Source organism: Rhinolophus sinicus, chromosome 14 (assembly GCF_057876585.1).
Source record: "Rhinolophus sinicus isolate RSI-liver-muscle chromosome 14, RSI-T2T, whole genome shotgun sequence".
Classification (NCBI taxonomy): Eukaryota; Metazoa; Chordata; class Mammalia; order Chiroptera; family Rhinolophidae; genus Rhinolophus; species Rhinolophus sinicus.
In genome coordinates this window covers 20,112,515-20,134,801 of record NC_142514.1, presented here as the reverse complement: position 1 = coordinate 20,134,801, position 22,287 = coordinate 20,112,515, and the positions used below count along the sequence as shown (strand labels likewise).

At 46.7% G+C, this 22,287-nt stretch overlaps 1 protein-coding gene across 7 annotated transcripts in view; it reads right to left on the bottom strand.

Moving 5' to 3' along the window:
• Window positions 1–21,003: 21,003 nt before the first annotated feature.
• The window catches only part of PTPRU (protein tyrosine phosphatase receptor type U), a 77,607-nt gene continuing 76,323 nt past the window's right edge, over window positions 21,004–22,287 (bottom strand). For all 7 annotated transcript variants that reach the window (XM_088790809.1, XM_088790806.1, XM_088790807.1 and 4 more), the window contains one exon: window positions 21,004–22,151. In XM_088790809.1, the coding sequence (XP_088646935.1) occupies window positions 22,089–22,151 (63 nt within the window). In that variant the 3' untranslated portion in view covers window positions 21,004–22,088. The remainder of the gene's footprint in view (window positions 22,152–22,287) is intronic.

Below are 22,287 nucleotides of genomic sequence, written 5' to 3'. Positions count from 1 at the left end.
CCAGAAATTCTCATGGAGAAGGAGACAATAAATGCATGTATATCTATGTATACAGTCCATTGGTGAAAAATGTCCTGGAGGAAAAAAGTAGAGTAAAAGTGTTATTTTATTTTTTTCCTTTTTTATTTAAACTGAAAACAAAAAACAATTCACCCATATCTCCCCACCACCAACCTCACTTCTGGCAACCACCAATCTGTTCTTTGTATCTATGAGGTTGGTTTTATTTACTTAATTTTAGATTCCACATATAAGAGAGATTATATGGTATTTGTCTTTCTCTGTTTGGATTATTTTACTTGAGGTTCATTCATGTTGTCATCAATGGCAATCTTTTATTCTTTTTATGGCTGAACAATATTCCATTATATATATATAGATATGCCACAGCTTATTTATCCAGTCATCCAATGATGGACACTTAGGTTGTTTCTATATCTTGGCTATTGTAAATAATGCTGTGAACATGGCAGTGCATATATCTTGTCAAGTTAGTGTTTTTATTTTCTTTTTTTTAAGATTTTTATTAAACTATAGCTAACATACAATTTTATATTAATTCCAGGTGTACGCCATAGTGATTCAACCTTTATGTACCTAAAAAAGTGATCACCATAAGTCCAGTAACCTCCTGACACCGTACCACATCATCACAATATTATCGACTATATTCCCTATGCTTTACTTTTACACCCCCATGATTATTTTGTAACTATCAGTTTATACATCTTAATTCCTTTACCTTTTTCACCCTGCCCCGACACCCTTCCATCTATCACCCCAAGAAATCTAGTACCCATCTGCACCATACCTAGTTATTATAATATTATTGACTATATTCCTTATGCTATATCCTACATACCCATGATTACTGTGTAACAACCAATTCTTACTTCTTAATCCCTTCCCTTTTTTACTCACCCTAACCCCCCTCCCATCTGGCAACCATCAATATGTTGTTTGTATCTATGAGCTTATTTCTGTTTTATTTGTTTATTTTGTTCTTTAGATTCCACAGATAAGCAAAATCACATTGCATCTGTCTCTCTGTCTGACACTCCACTCAGCCCAGTACCTTCCGGGTCCATCCATGCTGATGCATATGGCAAGAACCCACTCCCTTCCTTGGCTGAGCAATATTCCATTGTAGATATGTACTACCTCCTCTTTATCCATTCTTCTATGCAGGCTGCCTCCACATCTTGGCCATTGTAAACAATGCTGCAATAAACAAATGGATGCACATGTCTCCTTGACATAGAGTCTGGGTTTCTTGAGATAAACACCCTGAAGTAAATTACCAGGTCCTTCTTTGTCTCTTGTTATAGCCTTCGTTTTAAAGTCTATGTTGTCTGGTATAAGTATTGCTACCCCACCTTTTTCTGTTGCTTTTTCAGTTCAGTTCCATTTTCAAGAAATATATTTTTCCATCCCTTTACTTTCTGCCTGTGTGTGTCTTTCAATCTGAAGTGAGTCTCTTGTAGGCAATATATGTGAGGGTCTTGTTTTCTTATCTGTTCAGCCACTCTATATTTTGATTGGAGCTCTTAATCCATTTACATTGAAAGTGATTGTTGATAGATATGTAGCTATTGCCATTTTATTATTTATAATTTTGATCTCTTTTTTTTCATCTTAAAGAAGTCCTCTAATGTTCCTTGTAATATTGGTTTGGTGATGTTGAGCTTCTTTAGCTTTTTCTTTTCTGGGAAGCTCTTTATCAGTCCTTCAATTCTAAATGATAGCTTTGCTGAGTAGAGCAATTGTGGTTGTAGGTCCTTGCTTTTCATCACATTGAATATTTTGTGCCAGTGTCTTCTGACCTGCAAAGTTTCTGTTGAGAAATCAGTTGACAGTCTTATTGGAACTGCCTTATAAGTTATGAGTTGCCTTTCTCTTGCTGCTTTTAGGGTTCTCTCTTTGTCTTTAACCTTTGCCATTTTAATTACAATATGTCTTGGTGTCGACCTGTTTGGGTTCATCTTGTTTGGGACTCTCTGTGCTTCTTGTACTTGTATGTCTATTTCCTTCACCAGGTTAGGAAAGTTTTCAGTCATTATTTTTTCAAATAGGTTCTCAATCCCTTGCTTTCTCTCTTCTCCTTCTGATACCCCTTTGATGCAAATGTTATTACGCTTGATGTTGTCCCAGAGGTCTCTTAAACTATCCTCATTTTTTTTTTTTTTTTGGATTCTTTTATCTTTTTGCTGTCCTGCTTGGGTGTTTTCTGCTACCTTTTCTTCCAAATTGCTGATTCAATACTCTGCTTCATCTAGTCTGCTGGTGACTCCTTCTAGTGCGTTCTTCATTTCAGTTATTGTATCCTTCACATATGATTGTTTCTATGTCTTTTTTTATGCTTGTTATCTTTTTGTTGAAGTTCTCACTAAGTTCCTTGAGCACCCTTATAACCATTGCTTTGAATTCTGTATCTGGTAGGTTGCTTCCCTTCATTTTGTTTAGTTATTTTTCTGGAGTTTTCTCCTGTTCTTTCATTTGGGATGCCTTTCTTCGTTTCCTCATTTTGGCTGCCTCTCTGTTTCTATGTATTAGGTAGATCTGCTACGTCCCTCAGTCTTGGCCAGGTGGTGTTACATAGTAGGTGCCCTATGGGGCCCTGGCACAGTTTCTCTTGTCACCTGTTCTGGGTGTTTTAGGAGTGTCCCTTGTGTGGGTTGCGTGTGCCCTCTTGTTATAGTTGACCCTTGGTTATTATTGGCACATCAATGGTTGGAATTGACCCTCAGGCTAATTGGCTGTGGGGTTAGGCCATGTCCACAGCTTATGGGCTGCTGTGGGTGGAGGGAGCTTACCCCACTGAGTGGGATTTGCCCCAGCAGGCTCTGTTGCCTCTTGAGACCACCCTTTGTGTATGACGCTTGTGGGACTAATTGAGTGGTGCTCTGCTGTGGTCTGAAGCCAACCTCCAAGTATGTTGGTTCTGGGCCCCTTTGTGAGGGGCTCTGGTGCAGGCCCAGGTCACCTACTGCCTGTGACTGGTTGGGGACTATCTGGTAAGAGCTACAAAGCAACCCGTGGCTGTTCACTGCCTATGCTAACCCTGGAGATGCATGGAAGAGGCCACGCTGCAAACAGAGCATGTTTGCCACTAGTACCAAATCTGGGGTACCTCTGCAAAATGCCAGGACACCCTGAGGCCTGCTGCTACCTGCCAGCTCCCTTAAGATTCAGCCACTGATAAAGCCTCGTGCAGTACACAAGTTTGTTGAGGCAGGTCTCAGGGAGTCACTAGAGTGGGAAGAATTGTGGTTAACCAGGTTAATATAAATTTTGGTTTGGTGCAAGTGCTGAGCCTGGAGTGACTCAGCAAGTCTCAGAGCACACCAAGGCCAGTCCCTGCCTGCCTGGGGACTGTCAGACTCTTAATAGTTTTCCAAGAAAGACGGCAAAGTGGGCGGGGTTGGCTGCTCTTGGAGAAAGTGCCTCCAATGTTGTGGGAGTTGGGTGGAGTGGGATCCCAGTGAGTCAGCAGGGCGGAGCCCCGGAGTTCACCAGGCCAATCAGATTCAGATTTAGCTGTAAGCGTAGGGGGCGGGCTTAACACAGGAAAAATGGCACCTGCCTGCGGGTTGCACAAGAGGAGGACCGCCTCACAGGGAAATAGTAACTGTCCTCCAGCCCTCAACCTGAAGTGACACAACTCAGTCTATCCCCTGAATGTCTCCGACACCCCCGAGTTACTTTCCCTCGGCTGGAGCCCAAGGTGAGTACCTGGGAGTGAAAGAGTCTGTGTGCGGGCCCTTTAAGAGGACGCCGGGGTTTCCAGCTGCCTTCTGTCCTGCGGGGATAGTAAGAATCCCCACTGTTTTTCACAGCCAGATGTTGGGGGACTCCTCTTCCCTACACCAGTACTCTGGTCCTGGAGAAGTCAGTGTGGGGCTGGGGTTTCTCGCTCCTTTGGGGGGAACCTCCGTGGCCAAGCTATCCCTCCCAGTTCTCGACTGCCACACAGAGGTGTGAGGTTGGCCAGTTCCGCATCTCCACCCCTCCTACCAGTCTCCACATGGCTTCTTCTTTACATCTTTAGTTACAAAACTTCTGCTCAGCCAGACTTCAGATGGTTCTCCCGGTTGATTGTTCTATAATTTAGTTGTAATTTTAATTTGTTCATGGAAGAAAGTCGGCAGTGTTTATCTACTCCACCATCTTGGATCTCCTCTCAAGTTAGTATTTTAGTTTTCTTTGAATAAATACCCAGAAGTGGAATTGCTGGATGATTTGGTAGTTCTATTTTTAATTTTTTGAGGGACCTCCATACTGTTTTCCATAGCGGCTGCACCAATTTGCATTCCCACCAACAGTGCACAAGGGTTCAATTTTCTCCACCTCATCAGCATTTGTTATTTTTAGTCTTTTTATAATAGCCAGGTGTGAGGTCGATATTCATTGTGGTTTTGTTCTGTATTTCCCTGGTGATTAATGATTTTTTACATGTACGTATTGGTCATCTGTCTTCTTTGGGAAAATGTCTATTCAGATCTGGCATTTTTTTAATTGCCAGATTTAAAAAATCTGGGGTGTTGCTATTGAGTTGTATGAGTTCTTCATATGTTTTAGATATGAACCTCTTATCAGATATATGATTTGCAAATTTTTTCTCCCATTCAGTAAGTTACCATTTCATTTTGTTGATTTCCTTTGCGGTACAGAAGGTTTTTAGTTTGATGTAGTCCCACATATTTATTTGTGATTTTGTTCCTTTCCCTTGGTGTCAGATTTTAAAAAAAAAGATACATCAAGATCTATGTCAAGGAGCTTACCTGCTATGTTTTCTTCTAGAAGTTTTATGATTTCAGGTCCTACATATAAGTCGTTATTCCATTTTGAGTTAATTTTTGTGTGTAGTGTAAGATAGTGGATCCATTTTATTCTTTTTCATGTGGATGTCCAAGTTTCCCATCACCATTTGTTGAAAAGACTGCTCTTTCCCCATTATATATTCTCCTTGGCTCCTTTGTCATAAATTAATTGACCATATATGTGTGGGTTTCTTTCTGGGCTCTATTCTGTTCCATTGATCTATGTGTCTGTTTTTATGCCAATACATACTATTTTAATTATTATAGCTTTGTAATGTAGTTTGAAATATGGGAACATGATGCCTCCAGCTTTGTTCTTCTTTTGGAATCAATGATTTTTGAAGCTAAAGGACTCTAGAGATCCTTAATCGTCTCATTTTACAGATAAAGAAACTGAAACCCAGAGAAGGGTCACCCAGGAAGTCTAATTCTCAGGCTTGTGTCTGAAACAAAATGGCAGGCACAATCTGTGAGTAAGTCCAGGATGTTGGTTGTTTTGTTTTGTTTTTAGTTTCAGCGCAATTCCCACCCTTCCTGCTCTTCTGAGAAGGTGGGATGGGGTGAAGACAAAGCTGTCTGGATTCAGACTTAGAATCCAGACACCGGTCTGCCATAGACTCAGTGCGCATGACCTTGGGTAGCCTCTCCAGGCATCAGTTTTCTCATCTGTAAAATGATCTTCCACAAGACCAAGTGCTGAGGTTTGAGTCCCTCCGCATTCTTGATGTGCTCGGAGGATCCCATCTCCCCAGCACTTTCCAGGCTAGATGTGAGCAATACAGTGGCTTGACAGGGGCTGCTTCACTTCCCCAGCAATGTCAGTTCCTCCTGCTGGAAACTCAGCTCTGTGTATTTGGGCTGAAAAAGTTAATTTGTAGATATTGCCATTTCCCGGGGCTGCTCACATTGGCAGCAGCAGGTGGCTGTTCTGAGTACTTCTGAATGAACCCCAGAGTCCAGCTGGGACAAATCCATCCTTCTGAAACAACATGTGCTGGAAAGGGGCATTGAATTGTGTCACATTATAATAGCATTTTATTTGGTTCCTGTTACCTTTATTTAGCCAGAGTTGAATCCCCCATGGAGAGACCCACTTCCCTGTCTCGGGACTTTTCCTGGCAAGTGGTGTACTGGAAGCCGACTGAGTTATAGAGGGCAGAACAGGTGTTGATGGCAGAGTGAGTGGTATGTGGGCCTAGGTGAGGGGGGGCAGGCATAGGCCCCCTGACAGGAGAGGAGAAGGCTGGGGTTGAGAGAGCCACACCAATGAGATCATTCACTTTGGGGGTCTGTCACCCAGCATAGGTGCCCTGGAGACTCGTTTCATGACTCATCCATTCACTTCTCCCTCAATCACTCAACAAACACTTCTTGCCCATTGATCTGTGGGGATAATGTATCAGGTGAAGAGGATACAGAGGTGACTAAGAGCTTGTCTTTACCCTTGAGGGGCTCAAGAGACAGAAACTCTGCCTGGAGAAGTTCAAGAATAGACACCAGGGAACAGGAGGATGAAGCATGAACTCCCTTGGGGGGAGAGGGGGAGGGGGGTGGGCATGGGTCTGAGAGTGGGTGCCCCAAAAGCAGACCCTGAAACAAGGGCTCTGGTGCCGGTAATTTATCTGTAAAATGACCCCAGGTAAGGACATGGAGAGACTGAGCAGGGAAGGGAAAAAAGCCAAGAAAGCATGGACCTTGTGCGTTACAGCGATGGGCAGCTGGGGCTCAGTCCTGCTGGGGACCCTCTGAGGTCCGTGTGGAGATGCCTCGGGGCCAGCCCCCTGGAGCACAGGAAAGCTGGGCATTTATCCACTGACTCTCACAAAATTAACTCCTCCTGCTCCCTCTACCTCTAAGTGGTTCTTGCCACACACACCTGCCACACAGACAAGCAAGCTTTCTGCATGCCGGAGAAAAAAGAAAACAAACGCAGGCATTTGAGGTGGGCAGCTGTCAGCACGCCCAGAACTGTCTATAGTTTCAGAAAATCGAGAGGAGATGAGCTGGGGCATCCGCAGGATCTGTTATAGCGTCTTAGGAAAGCTGATGCTTGAACTGGGTGTGAAGCGTGAGTCGGAGCTTTGTAGCTGCCGTGGACATGGGGTGTGGCTAATCCAGAGAGCAGGAGCAGTATGTGCATGGGAGGGGAAGAAATGACAGTGGCTCAACGGGCCAGAGGATGTCAAGAAAATAACAGGTTTAGAATTAATTATGGGGGTGATTGTACAAGAGACAGAAACTCTGTCTTAGGTGGTGATGGTGGGAGAAAGAGAGAGCGATTGAACTAGATAAGGATAGCCCCCTGCAAAGGCAGGAAGGAATGGATCCAGAAGATGGGAAGAGACTGGCCTTCCACTAGGAGAGGAAAAATTGTGTTCCTGAGATGGTTAAGAATTCTGTTCTGAGCTGGCTGAGAATAGGTTTAGCTGTAAGAGAGAAAGGTTGTTCAAAAACGTCAGTTACCTGTTGGGAGTGGAGGAATTGATGTTTGGGGGAGACAGGGCTTCAGAGGGTGGAGGACTTGAATAGTCCTTGAAGGTAAGGAGAGTGGGCACAAACTACAGGAAGGTCAGAGGAAGGATGAGGGATGCTGGAGCCAGCTAACTTTGGCACTCACTCCTTGGCAGTGATGCCAGTACTCATTGAGTGCAGCTTTCTCAGCAGCTTCCTGGGAGCTCAGAACAGGAGTTGAGAAAACAGATGGTTGCACTGGGAGATGGATGAAGTTTGGCCAGGCAGGGTGGCAAGAGGAGAACGCCAGCTGCCTGCAAGCACAGTATTCCTAGGGGCAGGCCTCACTGGCTTCCCATCTCCTTTCCTATCCTTGCACCAGGTAGAAGAATGGATGAGGGTTGAAAAGACCCCAGCTGGGAGTTAGGGAACCTGGCTGTCATCCAAGCTCTGCTGTCCACTTTATGTGTGAGCCTGGGCAAGTCATTTCCCTTCTCTGGACCTCCATTTCTACACCAGTTAATTCATGACTTCTCAACCTCAGCACTATTGACATTCTGGGCCAGGTGATTCCTTGTTATAGGGAGCCATCATGTGCATTATAGGACATTTAGCAGCATCTCTGGCCTCTCTTCACTAAACGCCAGTGGCACACACACCGCTGCTGTCAATCAAATGTCTCCTGAGAAGCAATGTTGAAAACCATTGTAAGAAGAAGAAGGAGGAGGAGGTGGAGGAGGAGGAGGAAGAGGAGGAAGAGGAGGAGGAGGAGGAGGAGGAGGAGGAGGAGGAGGAGGAGGAGATCTACCTAGCCAACCCAAGAGAAAAAGAGTTCTCATAAGAACACATAAAATAATGGGAACTGGGAGGAACTCCTTGACAGCTGATTAGAGCAGCTTGGATATGAGTAGCTATTTTCCACAACTTCCCCTCCATTTTCCCGCTTCTGAAATACATGGGTCAGAGGTTGACCTGGGCTTCGGATTGACACACCCTGCTTCCAAGGTCCAGGCTCTTTCCACGCTAGCAGCTTGGTGAAATTCCACCTTTTGGCAAGGCATCCTGGAAGGATGCCACATCTTTGTCTTTGCATAGTAACTGGATGTCCCCAAAATGGATCTGAAAGAGCAGAGGTGAGGAGAAAGGCCAAGATGAGAAGAACAAGAGGGAGCCCAAATCTGCCGAGGACAGAGATGGAGGCAGCAAAGGAGACCCAGTGACGGGGTGGAGTATTTGAGTCAAGGTCCGTTTAGGAGACAGAGAGCACAGCAGTTATTTGAACATAGGCAATTTAATGTAAAGAAGTGTTACTTGGTAAAAGGGGGTTAACTGCTAAATGGATTAAAAGAGGACACTAAAGAATGTAGGAATGGCAACTATAGGGAACATGTACTACCTCTTGCAGTGACGAAGGGTGTGGCAGAAGCTGAACTGTAAAGTGGCTGCCAGGTGAGGAGAGCATAGCCTGGGGTGCAGTGGGCCTGGTCCCTGATGGCTGCTGAAGTGAATGGCACTGGACAACTCCCACATGGAATAAAAGAAAATGGAAGGAGGTCCAACCCCAGAAAAGAGGAGACTTCTTTATTATTAATATTACCATGATGATGATGTTTCAGGTGTAAAAATAGGAGACTTCTGATGCTATCACCTTGCAATATCCCTCCAAGCCCTCAATTGACAGATATTAACATTGCACCAACTGGCAAAGAAGAAATGATTACAGGTCCAGCTCCAGTATCACAAAGCAGGGTAAAGGAGAGCAGCCTTGGAACTAAGAGACTATAAAGTGACAACTGCCACCGTCCTTGCCTTTAGCTAATCAGCTTCCGCAAACACCTTCTGTGCACTTTTGAACTTGCATTCACAACAAAGCAACTCTATGCTTCCACGTGACAAGACAGTTACCCTTTGTACAAAGAAAGGAGTTCTGGCCCTTGCCTGAAAATGAGGAGATACATAGTCCCAACGTCACTATATCCATTGCTGGCTATATGAATGACCCCTCAAACCCAACACAATCACACTGACTCTGCTGTTTCCCAAAGACTAAACTGTAAGGTTAACCTCCAATGACTTGTGTATAAATAATAATGGGAAGGAGAAAGAAGAAGAAAATGATTAGCGTCTAGATATAATTTATAAACATAACAAAGTTACTATGACCCTCATTTCTGTAATTGGTCACAAAGCCATAATTTATATCTATGACTCCCTTCTTCCACTACCCATCCCACATTTCCCCCACCCTCAACCAGAACCTAAGCTAGTTGGGGTTTTTACCAGGAAAAGTGAGCCAAAACTGCATTCCTGAATGGTAAGAGTCCTCAATTATCCTGTTTTGGGGGGTTGCCAAAGCTTTCCATTAACCTTTAGAATTGGACATAGAAGTACTAAGAAGTACTTCCCAGAGAATTTCCTGAGTTCCAGACATAGTCCTCTGTGCCCCATTGTGTAGCAGCAACCCAATTTCCCCTTGGTAATCAGGATCAATAAATCATTCCATCCAGTAGACTACTGCTTTTTTTGTGGTTAAGCAAAAAACAAACAAACAAAAGGAACAAAACTTTTTGCTTCAGTGCTTGTTCAGTGATACAAGGATCTTAAATAGCTAGACGGCAGTCTCATCCTTCCATTCATTGGAGCCATCGCTGTGTCCTCTGGTGTGCCCCCTTGGGAACAAAGTTCTCCAAGCCAGCAGAGCTCAATTTTCCTAAGAAGCAAAAATTCTGCAAGTGGGTGATGAAGAATGACAGTGAGAGGAGACTGTGTCTGTTGTCATTTATTGCTTCTTAGTTCAAATCCACCCTTCAGGGCCTGCTTGTGGTACTAGAACATTTTTTCTTTACAAGCATGATGTTAATCTTCATCAATAGATGGCACTGGCAGGACACTGGACACTCTTATCTGATACTAGTGTTCTTTGCTTCTTCTTGCTCTTGCAGCATGAGGTGGTGTGCAGGACACCCAGTGGAGCACAAGCCTAGTAGTAGCAGCAGCAGACCCACAGCTGGCGTCCCAAAGGCAAGATGGATGGGAGCTCACTTCCAAGCATCTTCCCAACGAGGGCTCCCTATTCCCTGCCCCTCAACTCTGTGGGAAACTCCTTGGCAGACAGTGCCCCAGCTGGCTTTCCAGCAAGTTCAACAGCAACCCAGAGAGGCAGCTTCCCGGTTTCATCAGCACCTCAGCAGGCAGTTCTCTGCCCACTAACCTTGGCCTACCTCTCACCTGGACCTCAGACCACCTCTCACCTGGACAATCTGGTGAACTTTTCTGCCACTCAATGGACTGCAACCTTGCCCTTTCCATTGGTCTGAATCCTAGCCGGGGGCGTGGGGGGGGCGGGGATTTCACTCCCTTCCAAGTTTTATTCTTTGAATACTCTCCTTCAATCTTCATGGTAGTCTTTAGAGTTCTCCTTTAATTCCCCTTTAGTTAATTTGATGTGGTTTTTGTCTCCTGATTGGACCTTGACTGACACTGACACAGAGTTACTCCCATTTCCACACCTTGATTAATGGACCCATGTATTTCAGTGATGAGGGAGGTGGCACTAACCCATGCTGTCTGTCTGAATCGAAGTGTGTGTGTGTGTGTGTGTGTGTGTGTGTGTGTGTGTGTCATCTTTTCAGGGTTGGTCTCTCAACTGGCACCATACTTGAGCCTTTAATATGCCATTCTATCTTTCAGTCGGCCATCTCCTTTCAGGTGATGAGTTTTATGATAAGACCAGTTAATTCCATGGGAATGAGCCCACTGCGGCACTTCCTTTGTTAGAAAATTAGTTCCTTGAGAAGAGGCGATTCTGGGTAGAATACCCTGATGATAGATGAGGCATTCTGTAAATCATAGGTAATGGTGTAGACAAAAGCATTACATGCAGGGACAGCAAATCCATATCCAGAAAGTGCTTCTATTCCAGTAAGGAAAAATCACTTCCCTCTACATGATAGAAGAGGTACAATGAAATCAACCTGCCACCAGGTAGATAGCTGGTCCATCCAGAGAGTGGTGCCATATCATAGGCTCACGTTGGTCTTTTCTGTTGAAAGATTGAGTACCCAGCACTTTCTACAGCAGTGCTGGTATCCAAGGCAGCCCTCAATAAGGGGAAGTTCATGTTTTTGAGCCCATGAATATCCCTCATCCCTGCCACTATGGCAACTTTCTTCATGGGCCACTTGGACAAGCATAGGGATAGCTGGGTAAAGAGGCTGATAACCACAAAGCAGCCATAACGTTCACCTGATATTGGAAGCCTCCCCTGCAGTGGATTCCCTTCAATGAGCATTCACATGGGACACAATCCACAGTCTATGCCTATTCTGAAGAGTCCGTCCACATACTTCTTTCTCAAAAGTCTTTGCCACCAGTTTTCCAATCCTGTTCCTTTCACATCTGACCATCCAGCCAAACCATATCATTAATAACTGCTTATAAATCACTGTAGATCCATACTTCTGGCCATCTCTACTTCTAAAGTGGACAATCAAATACACTATTTAAACCCCTGAAAAGATTTTCCTTCACCACTGTCCTTCAGGGTCACCCCTGATGGGGTTGTAATGCTGTAGTCTTCTATTTTGGGTGGTACTCGCATATTGTGTAGCACCACGTGTAAACCAGGCTTGAGTTTTTATTCCTCAGTCAACTGGTCTTAAGGAACTCCCCATGAAGCCATAGATATGTTTGAGAAATGAGAGGCAATGAAGCAGGAGTCAGAATCACTGACTCGCATAACTTACTCATAATTTCCAGACTTGCCCAAGCACAGTCTCCTTTGCACTACTCCCATCTGATGGTAGATCACCGCTTCACAAAGCTATTTTTTACAGTTAGTTGTATCAAGAGAATTCTAAATGGAAATCTCAGGCTGCATGGTCACCTGATGCCCCATATCTCTATCACAGTCCAGTAGCAAGCTAGAAGCTGCTTCTCAGAAGAACAAGTGTGATCTGCATAAGGAATAGATTTACTCTAAAATCCTAGAGGGTCTGTTTTGTGATCCCTCTCTTGGGACTTGCCTGAGACTTCATACAGCACCCCTACTTACTATGAAAACTGAGAATCATTGGATCTACTGGACTATAAGGACGAAGTGGTAGAAGGACTTGTACTGAAGCCTTTCCTGGCTGCAGAGCCTTCATTTGCTATGGTCCCCACTCAACACTGGCAGTCTTATAAGGATTTTGTTGATGGGTGAAAGCAGCACACACAAATGTGATTCATGTTTCCTCCAAGAAGCCTACTGAGTGCCGTGGGTTGTTGTTTTTTGGTTTTGTTTTGTTTTGGTTATGGGTTTTTTGTTTGTTTGTTTGTTTTGTGTGTGTGTGTGTAGCATAAAGTACAACAACTTGACTTTCACCTGGGAGGAGATATCTCAACATGTTCCATACCACTGAACCCTCAAAAACTTCACTGAGATAGCAGACCTCTGACATTTTGTGGTATTGCTTTCCTATCCTCTCATTCACACATGTGGTACTTCCTGTTCATCAGAGGCAGTCAGCTTGTCATCAATGTCGCGCACCAATGTCAAGATGGTCACATTATCTGGGACTGTATCATGGCAGAAAGCAAGAGAACAGACTCGGCTCTGAGGCAAGACTGTGAAGTATACTGTTGGCCCTTCCAGGTAAAAGCAAACTGTTTTGGGTGGTCCTCACAAACTGGTATGGAGAAAAAGGCAGTACGTAGGTCAATACCAAGTGCTATACTGAGTTGCTCAGCATATCTGGGACTAAATCTGGGATAGCCACTGCAGTTAGAGTGAGCACCCAATGAAGCACACAATAATCTAGTCATTCTCCAAAACCCATTCAACTTCTGCACAGGCCGAACAGGCAAGTTAAATGTGAATGGAATAGGAATTATACCACCTCTGTTTATTCCAGCCTTCATTAATCCCTGAAATTCCCCCAGGATTAGAGAAATGCTTCAAATTCAATATCATGGTAGAGCAGGGAAGTTCCAGGAATTTCCTTTTTTCCCATAATTCCTTCCATAATTGCCCGCACTTAATAAGTCAGAGACTTGAACTGGGGATTCTTCCAGTTGCTAAGTACGTCTACTTCAATTATATATTCAGGAACTGGATACCTTTGGGCCAAGTATCTCTCACCTGACTATGTTAGTTGTTCATCACTTTGACTGGTGGGCCACAGTGACATTTTTCATCCTCAGGAATTATCATAAATTCAGAACAGTGTAATCTCCAAAGAACAGTAATCTCCAAAGGTCTCGGTACCTTCTTTTACCAAGTACAGTCATTCTAGTAAATGGCCACAGGGCTCTTTGGTGAAGGCCTGGAGGAAGATTTCTGGTACATACTGATAGCATTGGAGCAGGAAACTTCTTCGAGGAGCCTAGCCTCCTCTTCAATAAAATTGGCTTGGTCTGGAAATTGATGAGAAACCACAACTCTCCAGTGCGATGATTCAACTCAAGTTTTGGCCACTAGTCCCAGAGGTTGGTCAGTTGGTCGGTTGGTTGGTTGGTTTTCCTGTTATGTAGATCAAGCAATACTCTAGCACGATGTCCATCTATTTTCTTTCTACAAATGCAGTAATCATTTAGTCACCACCAGAGATCCCTAGGAGCCAAGGCATTTTGATTACTGGTACAACCCTGCTGGTAAAGGCACCAACCTCGTGTCTGGCTATTAAGCACTGCCACTTGGCCTATACCTCTCCAGGATCCTATCATCCCCCTGAAATCATGGAGCCCAACTGAATGACAGCGTACTCCTGGTAATACCTGGCCTACAGAGGTGAATATCAACAGAATATTTTAAGGACATGTGTTCTCACCTCACTAATATATTTATCAGTGCCTTAGTTAGGAAAGTATCTTCTGGGAATTTTCATGAAACGTAGTTTGGGGGTGGCTGTGCAGGTCATACATGATAAATTCACCCCATCATCCTATATCCTTAAGCCTTTGGATTCCCTCTTCTGCATGATTCCATGGAACCTCTGGCATCTCGACTCACTAAATGTGAGCCACCTTCAGGTCCAACCCAGCAAACTGTTCAGAGCCACCGTTAGCTGCACAAGCTAACATACTGAATCCCAAATCCACATCCATGAAGTCAGAATGATTTAGTATTATCTTCCACCCTTAGAATTAACTCCCATATATATTCCCCAGGATTATGTCAAATCTTGCCATTAGCAAAAATCTTGTCATTCTTCCATTGTGTAAACTATATAAACTAGCTCTTCCTGGATCATAGTGTGTACCTGACCCCTTAGAGCCTGCTGAGACTTGACCCTCATTGTGGATATAATGTAACAAAGGGTGCTTGTGGCAACTCTCAAGGAGAATGTTCATCCACTTCAAGCCATCTACCCCATATAAGGTTATCACAGGGTTTTCAAACAAGAGAAAACTAGTCTCTTCAGGTACCAGAGGTAAAGGCAGGCTCAGAGTGACTCTGGCCATCTGAGTCCAGATCTCTCTATTCCAAGTTTCAGGATCCTATTATTTCCTAATTTACACCCAAACCCTGACGTGAGCAACTTGACGATGCTGTAAATGTAACTGATATTTAAATTCTGTGACCCGCACAGTTACATTTTATGTCTTATTTTCATCAATATCAGCTCTATGGTGACATTAAATAAACGATTCTTTTAAGGATGTCATACAAGCTCTGTGGTTCTCAAGCCATGGCTTGAGCGGAGAACTACATGACCTGAACTTACCATTTTCCTTCCAGTAAGTGCTCCAGTGCATTCAGGAATCCACCCCACACCACAGTGGTTGCACTCATAATTACTGGTGTTTTGGTCAAGTGTAGTAGTTACGTGCGCTCCCAAGACACTTGTGTCAGTTGCCATTGCATCAAAATCCATCACAGCCAATAGGAGAATCACGATGCCACTGTGTTGTGGATTGCCAGCATCCCATATCCCGTTGGCAGGGAGCTCAGCTCTGTGCTCAAGGCATGGGCAACAAAACCAATCAAAATCCCACCAATCAAAATCTGTCTCCTGAGACCACCCCTGCTCCCAATTCTTTATCAATTAGAATCCAGTCAGGAGACAGAGTTCATAACCCATAATTTGAACGTGGTAACTTCAATATAAAGAATTGCTAACTACTAAAGGGTAGTTAATTACTAAGGGATCCAAAAGCAGCAAGAAAGAAGCACGCAGAAGAAAAAGTGTTCTGGGGGAAAAACAAAGCAGCTACTATATCTAGGCTGAGGGAGCGTGAATAATGCAGCAACTAAGGACTGAGGAGAAGGTCCTCCCCCAAGTCTGAGGGTCAGACCTCTTCACGGAGGGTGTGCCGACCACAGGAACATGCAGCCTCTGGTGGCTAAGAAGGCTGCAGGGAATGTGGTCTAGCTTCTACTGGTCTGTAGAAGCAGCCCTGTGCAGAGGGAGGCTTGAGGTACATCTACAGAGGCTTTACAAGCACCACTGAGGTTTTGGCTCCGGTACTGAGTGGGAAGAGACAGGAAGGGACGGGACGGGAAGCCAGAACCTGGAAAAGAAGTGCCTTCCTGCTGCTCTCACCGTCTGGTGGCCGTCTAGCACTCTCTACTGACAGAGCCTAACATTGCTCAAGTTGGCGAAACAGAACTGTTCACAGGGTCCAGCTCCAGCATCACAAAGCAGGGCAAAGAAGGACGCATTTGGAGCTGAGACAATAAATCAATAACTGGCATGGGGGAGAGTCAGACATGGAAGCAGGCATGGGGTTCACTAGGGAAAGAGGCTAGAGGGGCAAGTTTCTCTGCCTTTTGGTGGGGAGGGGCAGGAGCCCTGGGGAGAGAGCTGTCCCCACCTCACACAGCTCAAGACAAGAAAGCCACATTGTTCAGCTTTCAAATGAGCAGGAAAATTCCTGAATAGGCTCCCTCTTCCCACCCCACCCCCCCACCCCCACCCCCGGGAGTAAGAAGGAAGTGAGTTAAGATGCATTTCATTTTCCTTGAAGAGGCTCTCTCAGCTCCTTGGTACCTGGTGCGTCAGGGCACCTCCCCCATCTGCAGACTCACCTGACGTTCAAACAGACATTCAGCAGCATTTCCGGCAGGCCAGCTAGCTGCTGAGCACTGAGTCGGAGAGGCTGTTTGACCGCGGGTCTCAGCTAAGCCTGTCTACAGCTATCTGTGCTGAGCCTGGCTTGAGCGAGTGTTGAAAGGGCAGACTGATTTGTGGACACAAGAAATTGCCAACAGTTAATGTGGTTCAGCTTCAGATTTGCCAGTAGATCTGTGATGATTCCAAGAGTAAAGGCTTTGGATTCCAATCACATGCGTTCTAATCCTATCTTGGTTTTTCTCTAGCTGTGTGACCTTAAGCAATTCGCCTCACCTTCCCGAGCCTGTTTCCTTATATATCAAATAGTTTTGGTAACATGTACCTCTCAGGATTGCTGGGAAGATTAGGGACAATGTCTCCATTAAGTATAATGCAGGGACGTTCCAGGGAAGGTGCCCAGGCCCATCACACCAAAGCCCCCACCACACCTGAGGTTTCACCAGACTCACTCAGCAGATGCTTAGGCCAGCGGCCTGGCACCCCCACGTCAGCCCCATTGTCACTGATGTGGTTTGTTCTCTTTTCAGTTACAGTTGACATACAATATTATGTTAGTTTCAGGTGTATAACATAATAATTAGACATTTATATAACTTATGAGTTGATCTCCCTGATGAGTCTAGTACGGCCCTGGCACCACACATAGTCATTGCAATATTGTCGACTACGCTCCCTACGCTGTACTTTACGTCCCTTCTATCGTCACTGATGTTGAGCCCATGGTACCCTCCTTGGAATGGGCTTCTAAAGAGCACCTAGTCCCACTCACTGGACAGATCAGGAGACTGAGCCCCAAAAAGAGCTGACGTTTGCTCAAAGCCACATAGCCTGGTGGTGGCCAAATCAGCGTTGAAACTCAGCCTCATGGAATCAAACCACTGGACCATCTGGAAGACTAAAAATAATGTGCTTAAGAGTATGGGCTTTGGAAGACAGTTTGCATCCTGGCTCTGCAGCTTTCATTCATTCAGCAAATAGTCACTGAGTGCCTGGCATGTACCAGGTGCCATGCGTAGTGCAGTGGACACAGGGGGACCAGCTCTCACAGTCTGGCGGGGAGGCAGTGGACACCCAATGAATAGCAAGCTGCTCGCCCACTGTGAGGGGGCAATGAGGGACATGCATGGGGCAGGGCCCTGAGAGCGACAGGGACAGTGGGGCAGGGAGGCCACCTCAGGGCCATTGGGGAGGGCCTCTCAAGAATGGTCATCTGAGCTGAGACCTGGACACCAAGAAGGACCAGTCATGTGGAGACGGGTGAAGGGCACCCAGGCAAAGAGCTCAAAGTGATGAGAAGAAATGAGGCCAGTGTGAGCAAAAGAGCAAGCAGGAGGGACAAGGTCAGAGAGATGGCAAAGGCCATGTCAGCAAGGCCTCCAAGGTCACAGCCAGGAACTCAGCTATCACTCACAGAGCAGGAGGAGGTCACTGGAAGGTCTGAGCAGGCGAGTAATGTTACCTGGCTTATTTTTTTCAAACAATCACACTGGTTGCTGCTGTGTGTGGGACACTTGGTGGCTCTGTGACCTTGGACAAGTTGCTTAAGCTCACTGAGCCTCGATCTCCTCCTCTACAAAATGGGGATGATAGTACCTGCCACACAGGCTTCATTGGAGGCTGACATGACAACACACACAGCACTTAGCACCATGCCCCGTGCAGTGTCAGTGCCAAATAAAGCTTTGCTGTTTCACATCACCACGTCCAAAGCCCTTGTCCTCCACCCACAGGACATAGCTTGGCCTGAGCGTGTTGAAACCATAGGTCCTTCCAATCCCATCAACACAGCCCAGCCTCCCACTGCCCTGGAAGCACCACAGCCCATGGTGTTTTTCTTCTCCCATTTTTCAGAGGAGGCTCACTGAAGGTCAGAACCAGCCTCCGTGCTCCCAAGAGGAGGCCCTCCGACGGACATCAGAGTCCCTGCTCTCTCCACCACGTGGCAAGGTAGGCTCTGCCTGTGCAATGGCACCATTATTTCTACACTGCCCTCAGCCATGGGGGTGTCTATTGGGCTCCTGTCCATCAGAGGTCAGCCAAGAGATGTCAGCAGGAGACCAGTGACAGGGAGCAGCCAGAGCCCACTCTCAATTAGAGCCTTGCAAATGGCCTTAGCATCCATCAAAGTCACGGCTCCATCTCCTGGGTGCTCAGGATATATAACATGTCCCAATCAGAGGCCGGCAGAGAAACCATGAGAAGTAATAATTGCCTTAGCAGGTCCCTACAGCCAGATTTATGATGACATAAAGAAATAAATTTAGGTCCTGGCAGTACTAGGCAGCCAGCCCATCCACACTTGTAGAAGTCCTATTTGTTGAGGTCAAGTGGGTGGGGGTTCTGCCATGTCCCCTCCTGCCAGGCCCATGGCCCTGGGCAGAGCCAGCCCAGATCATTCATCTTCTTGTGCTCCAGGCCACTTGGTCCAAGAGGCCACCACCTCTGACATATATCACAGCATTTGAAAATCAGTTCCCAGGCACAAATTACCCATTTGGTGTTGCACCAAGGGATCTCTGGCTTTTGACACCACCCAGACTAACCATGGGGCAGGGTGGTTAAAGGCCCAGCCTTTGGAGTCCTGAACCCAACCTAAACTTGGGTTCAAGTTCACGTCCAGGGTCTGCCATATAATGGTTGTGACTTCAGGTGAGTAAACTGCCTCTCCGAGCCTCTATGCCTTCATGTCTACATGACGGGGGAGCGATTCCTACTTTAAAGAGCTGCTGTATAGATTAAGTAAGAGATAAAGGGTATAAGGCATTTAACACAGTAATAGGTGCTAAATGAAAAGTGACCATCTTTATTAACCCAGGACTTCCATATTGTGATATGATATGGCATTTATTGAATGAAGGACAATTGCTATGCTAGTTATTTTTAAACATCTTATCTCTGGACTTAACAACCAAACCTGCAAGTAGGTGTTATGCTGATTTTCTAGATTAGGAAACAGGGTGGTTAGGACACTTGAACAAGGTCACCAGCTGGTAGGATGTGGAACTGGGGGTGGGACCCTGGCTTGTTGATTCTGGAGCTGGGGCTCCTCCTAATACATAGCCTATCTTCCCAGCTCCTCGGAAAGGCCACATAAGGCCACCAGTCAGACACAACCACACTTCCTCCTTTCTTCCCTCCCTCATGCCAACATATCTTGAGTACCAGCTCCAAGACAAGCCCTTTGCTGGGCAATGGACACAAGATGAACAAAGAAATATGCCCTGCCCTTGAGGAGCTCAATACCTGATGAGTAAAGCTGTATCCACACTGCCCAGAACACATATGTAGCAGTTAGCTTTTGCTGCCTAACAAACAATCCCAAAACATATTGGTTTACAAGAAAGAAAGAACAATTTATTATCTCTCCCAGTTCTGGAGGTTGGCTTGGCAGTTTCTGCTAAGCTTAATCATGCAGCTACACTCACCTGACAGGTTGGTCAGGCTGGAAGGCCCAAGATGGCCTCATTCACAGGTCTGGGAGTTGGTATTTGCTGTTCACGGGTTGCACTGGTTCTTCTCCATGTGCCCTCAAATCTTCTGGTTGGCTAGACAGGCTTCCTTACATGGCAGAATTCCAAGAGGGCAAAAGCTGCAATGCTCCTTGAGGTCAAGGATCCAGAACTCACTTGACATCACTTCTGCCACATTCTATTGACCAAAGCAAGTCATATTCTTTTGCTCGCCCAGTATCTGACATGCATTTGTGACCCACCAGGTTAGGCTTAGCGGTCAGTGCAGAGTGAGTGTGAGTGGGTCAGTCTGTGCCTTAGCTAAATGCAATCGTAACTGTCTAATAAACTTATCCAGATTAAAGGATGTTGAATTATGAGGTCATTAGAATGAATATCCTTTAACCAATGGAGAAATTGAGGCACAGAGTCAGCCAGTGTGTGAATAGAATCAGTACATCATAGAGCCAAGCTTTGTATGAAAAAACTGAGGCCCAGAAACAGGGAGTGTCGTGTCCAAGGTCACACAGCCAAGTCTGTGACAGAGCCAGGAGTGACGCAGGTCCCTACTCGCCAGCCCGCTCCCGCTCCCACTTCACCTCCTGAGGAAGCCCGGGGCCAGGAATGGCTGTGCAGCTGGATGACCATCCCCAGTAGGGGTGTGGCCCATCTCTGCTGTGTTTAGAAACAGAGCCCTTTCAGCACACCAGCACTATGCAAAGCACTTAATGACAATCTCATCTGATCCTAACAGGATCACCCACATTTTACAGATGGGAAACAGGCCCAGAGAGGACCTCTGACTTGCCCAGGGTCTTCCAGCTGTTAGGGCCTGTCTTCCTGACACCAAAGCCTGAGCTTCCCATGCTGCCCCCAAAAGAGCTTGACCCGGACCCAGGTTCCCAAGGGTAGGAGGCAGCTCTGTGGCCCTCGGGAGTCTCATGATAAAGCTCACTGCCCGAGGAACTGCTTCAGAGGCCTGGGAGGAGGCAGCAATAAGCCAGTGTGCCTTGGGACCACCTCGGCAAATGGAAGGACCCTGAGTGATGCTCTGGTCCACATCCCCACCATTTTAGGGATAAAAAACCAAGGGCCAGAGCAGCACCCAGGCCCCGAACTCCCAGTCCGGGGCCCTCCCACTGCACTGGGAGGCTGGGAGCAGGTGAACAGGTCTGAGCAGGTGAACAGGTCCCCGCAGGCTGGTCACACACACACAAGGCCACTATGTGGCATTCAGAGAGCACATTTATTTACAAAGCGCTTTACAAACATCAGCTTATGCCTCCCCACAGCCCCCTGCGAGGTAGGTCAGTAGTCATATCTACAGTTTACAGATGGGGAAATTGAGGCACGGAATGGGGGTGTGGCCTGCCCCATTTTAAAGAGACCTTCCCAGCCACCCATCAAAAAATAACAAAATAAACAAAAAAGCATTATTCCTCCATCCCAAAATATACCTTCAAACTCTAGGGGTATGGGCACCCAGTAGTGCCCTCCCCACAGCGGGCAGCCTGACCAGGAGCCACAGGGGCTGTTGCTCAGCCTTGTTGTCACTGGCCCAGGCTCGGTAGGACCCGGCCAGTGTGGCCTGAAAGCTATAGGCAGAGGGGCCTGAGCTGACATCACTCTGCAGACATTGGGTGAGGCAGGGAAGGGGCCCCATGTAGGGCAGGCTAGGGATGGGCAGGTCCTGGATCAGAGCACACGTCAGGGAAGCGGAAGTGGGAAGAATCGTGAGCAAAATATCCCAGGGGCTGCAGGGGGCAGCGGGTGGAGGAGGGGACTGCAGTTCCCCCTGCAGAGGCCCAGTCTGATGTGCCCACTAGCAAATCAGGGCAGAACCCAGTCTGCACAGGACCCTCAGGGGCTGGGCCAGATGCCATTCTGGACACCAAGCCCCAGTGCACTGTCTACCCATGTTGAGCCACTGGGTGCTGCCTTGTTCTGTACACATTCCACCAAGGGCTGCGATACAGGGGCTTGGGCCTAGGTCCCCCAGAGCGAGCAGCTGTGAGCCCCTGTCACCGTGCCAGGCAGTGCCAGGCCTCTCAGGACAGGCCTGCAGGGCTCTATACAGGTGGGCTGGGATGCAATCTTGCTAAGCTCCACCTGGCCCTCAGCCTGCCCACAATACATGGTGCAAGGCCCTGCCCACCGTGGAAGGCAGCACCCAGGTGGCCCTCTGCCCACTCCAGTGCTTTCCCTGTGGGTGCTGTGGTTCAGCAGAGTCGGGGCGCAGGTCTTCCTCGTCAGTCCGGGATGGTGGGCCTGGCCCTGAGTGCACAGTGGGTGCTCCAGGCCAGGGGCCCCCGCTATCTTGACTCCAGACCCTCCAGGTACTCCAGGGCCATATCATAGCAAAAGTGGTACTGATCCTGGGGAGAGGGAGAAAAGGAATCAGGAGCCTGGCCCTTCTCTAGCCCTGGGTGAGAGAGGCTATGCATGAGACCTAGCCCAGCTTTGGTGAGAACAGGGCAAATGGGGGAACATTTTGGCACCACAGGACCAGAA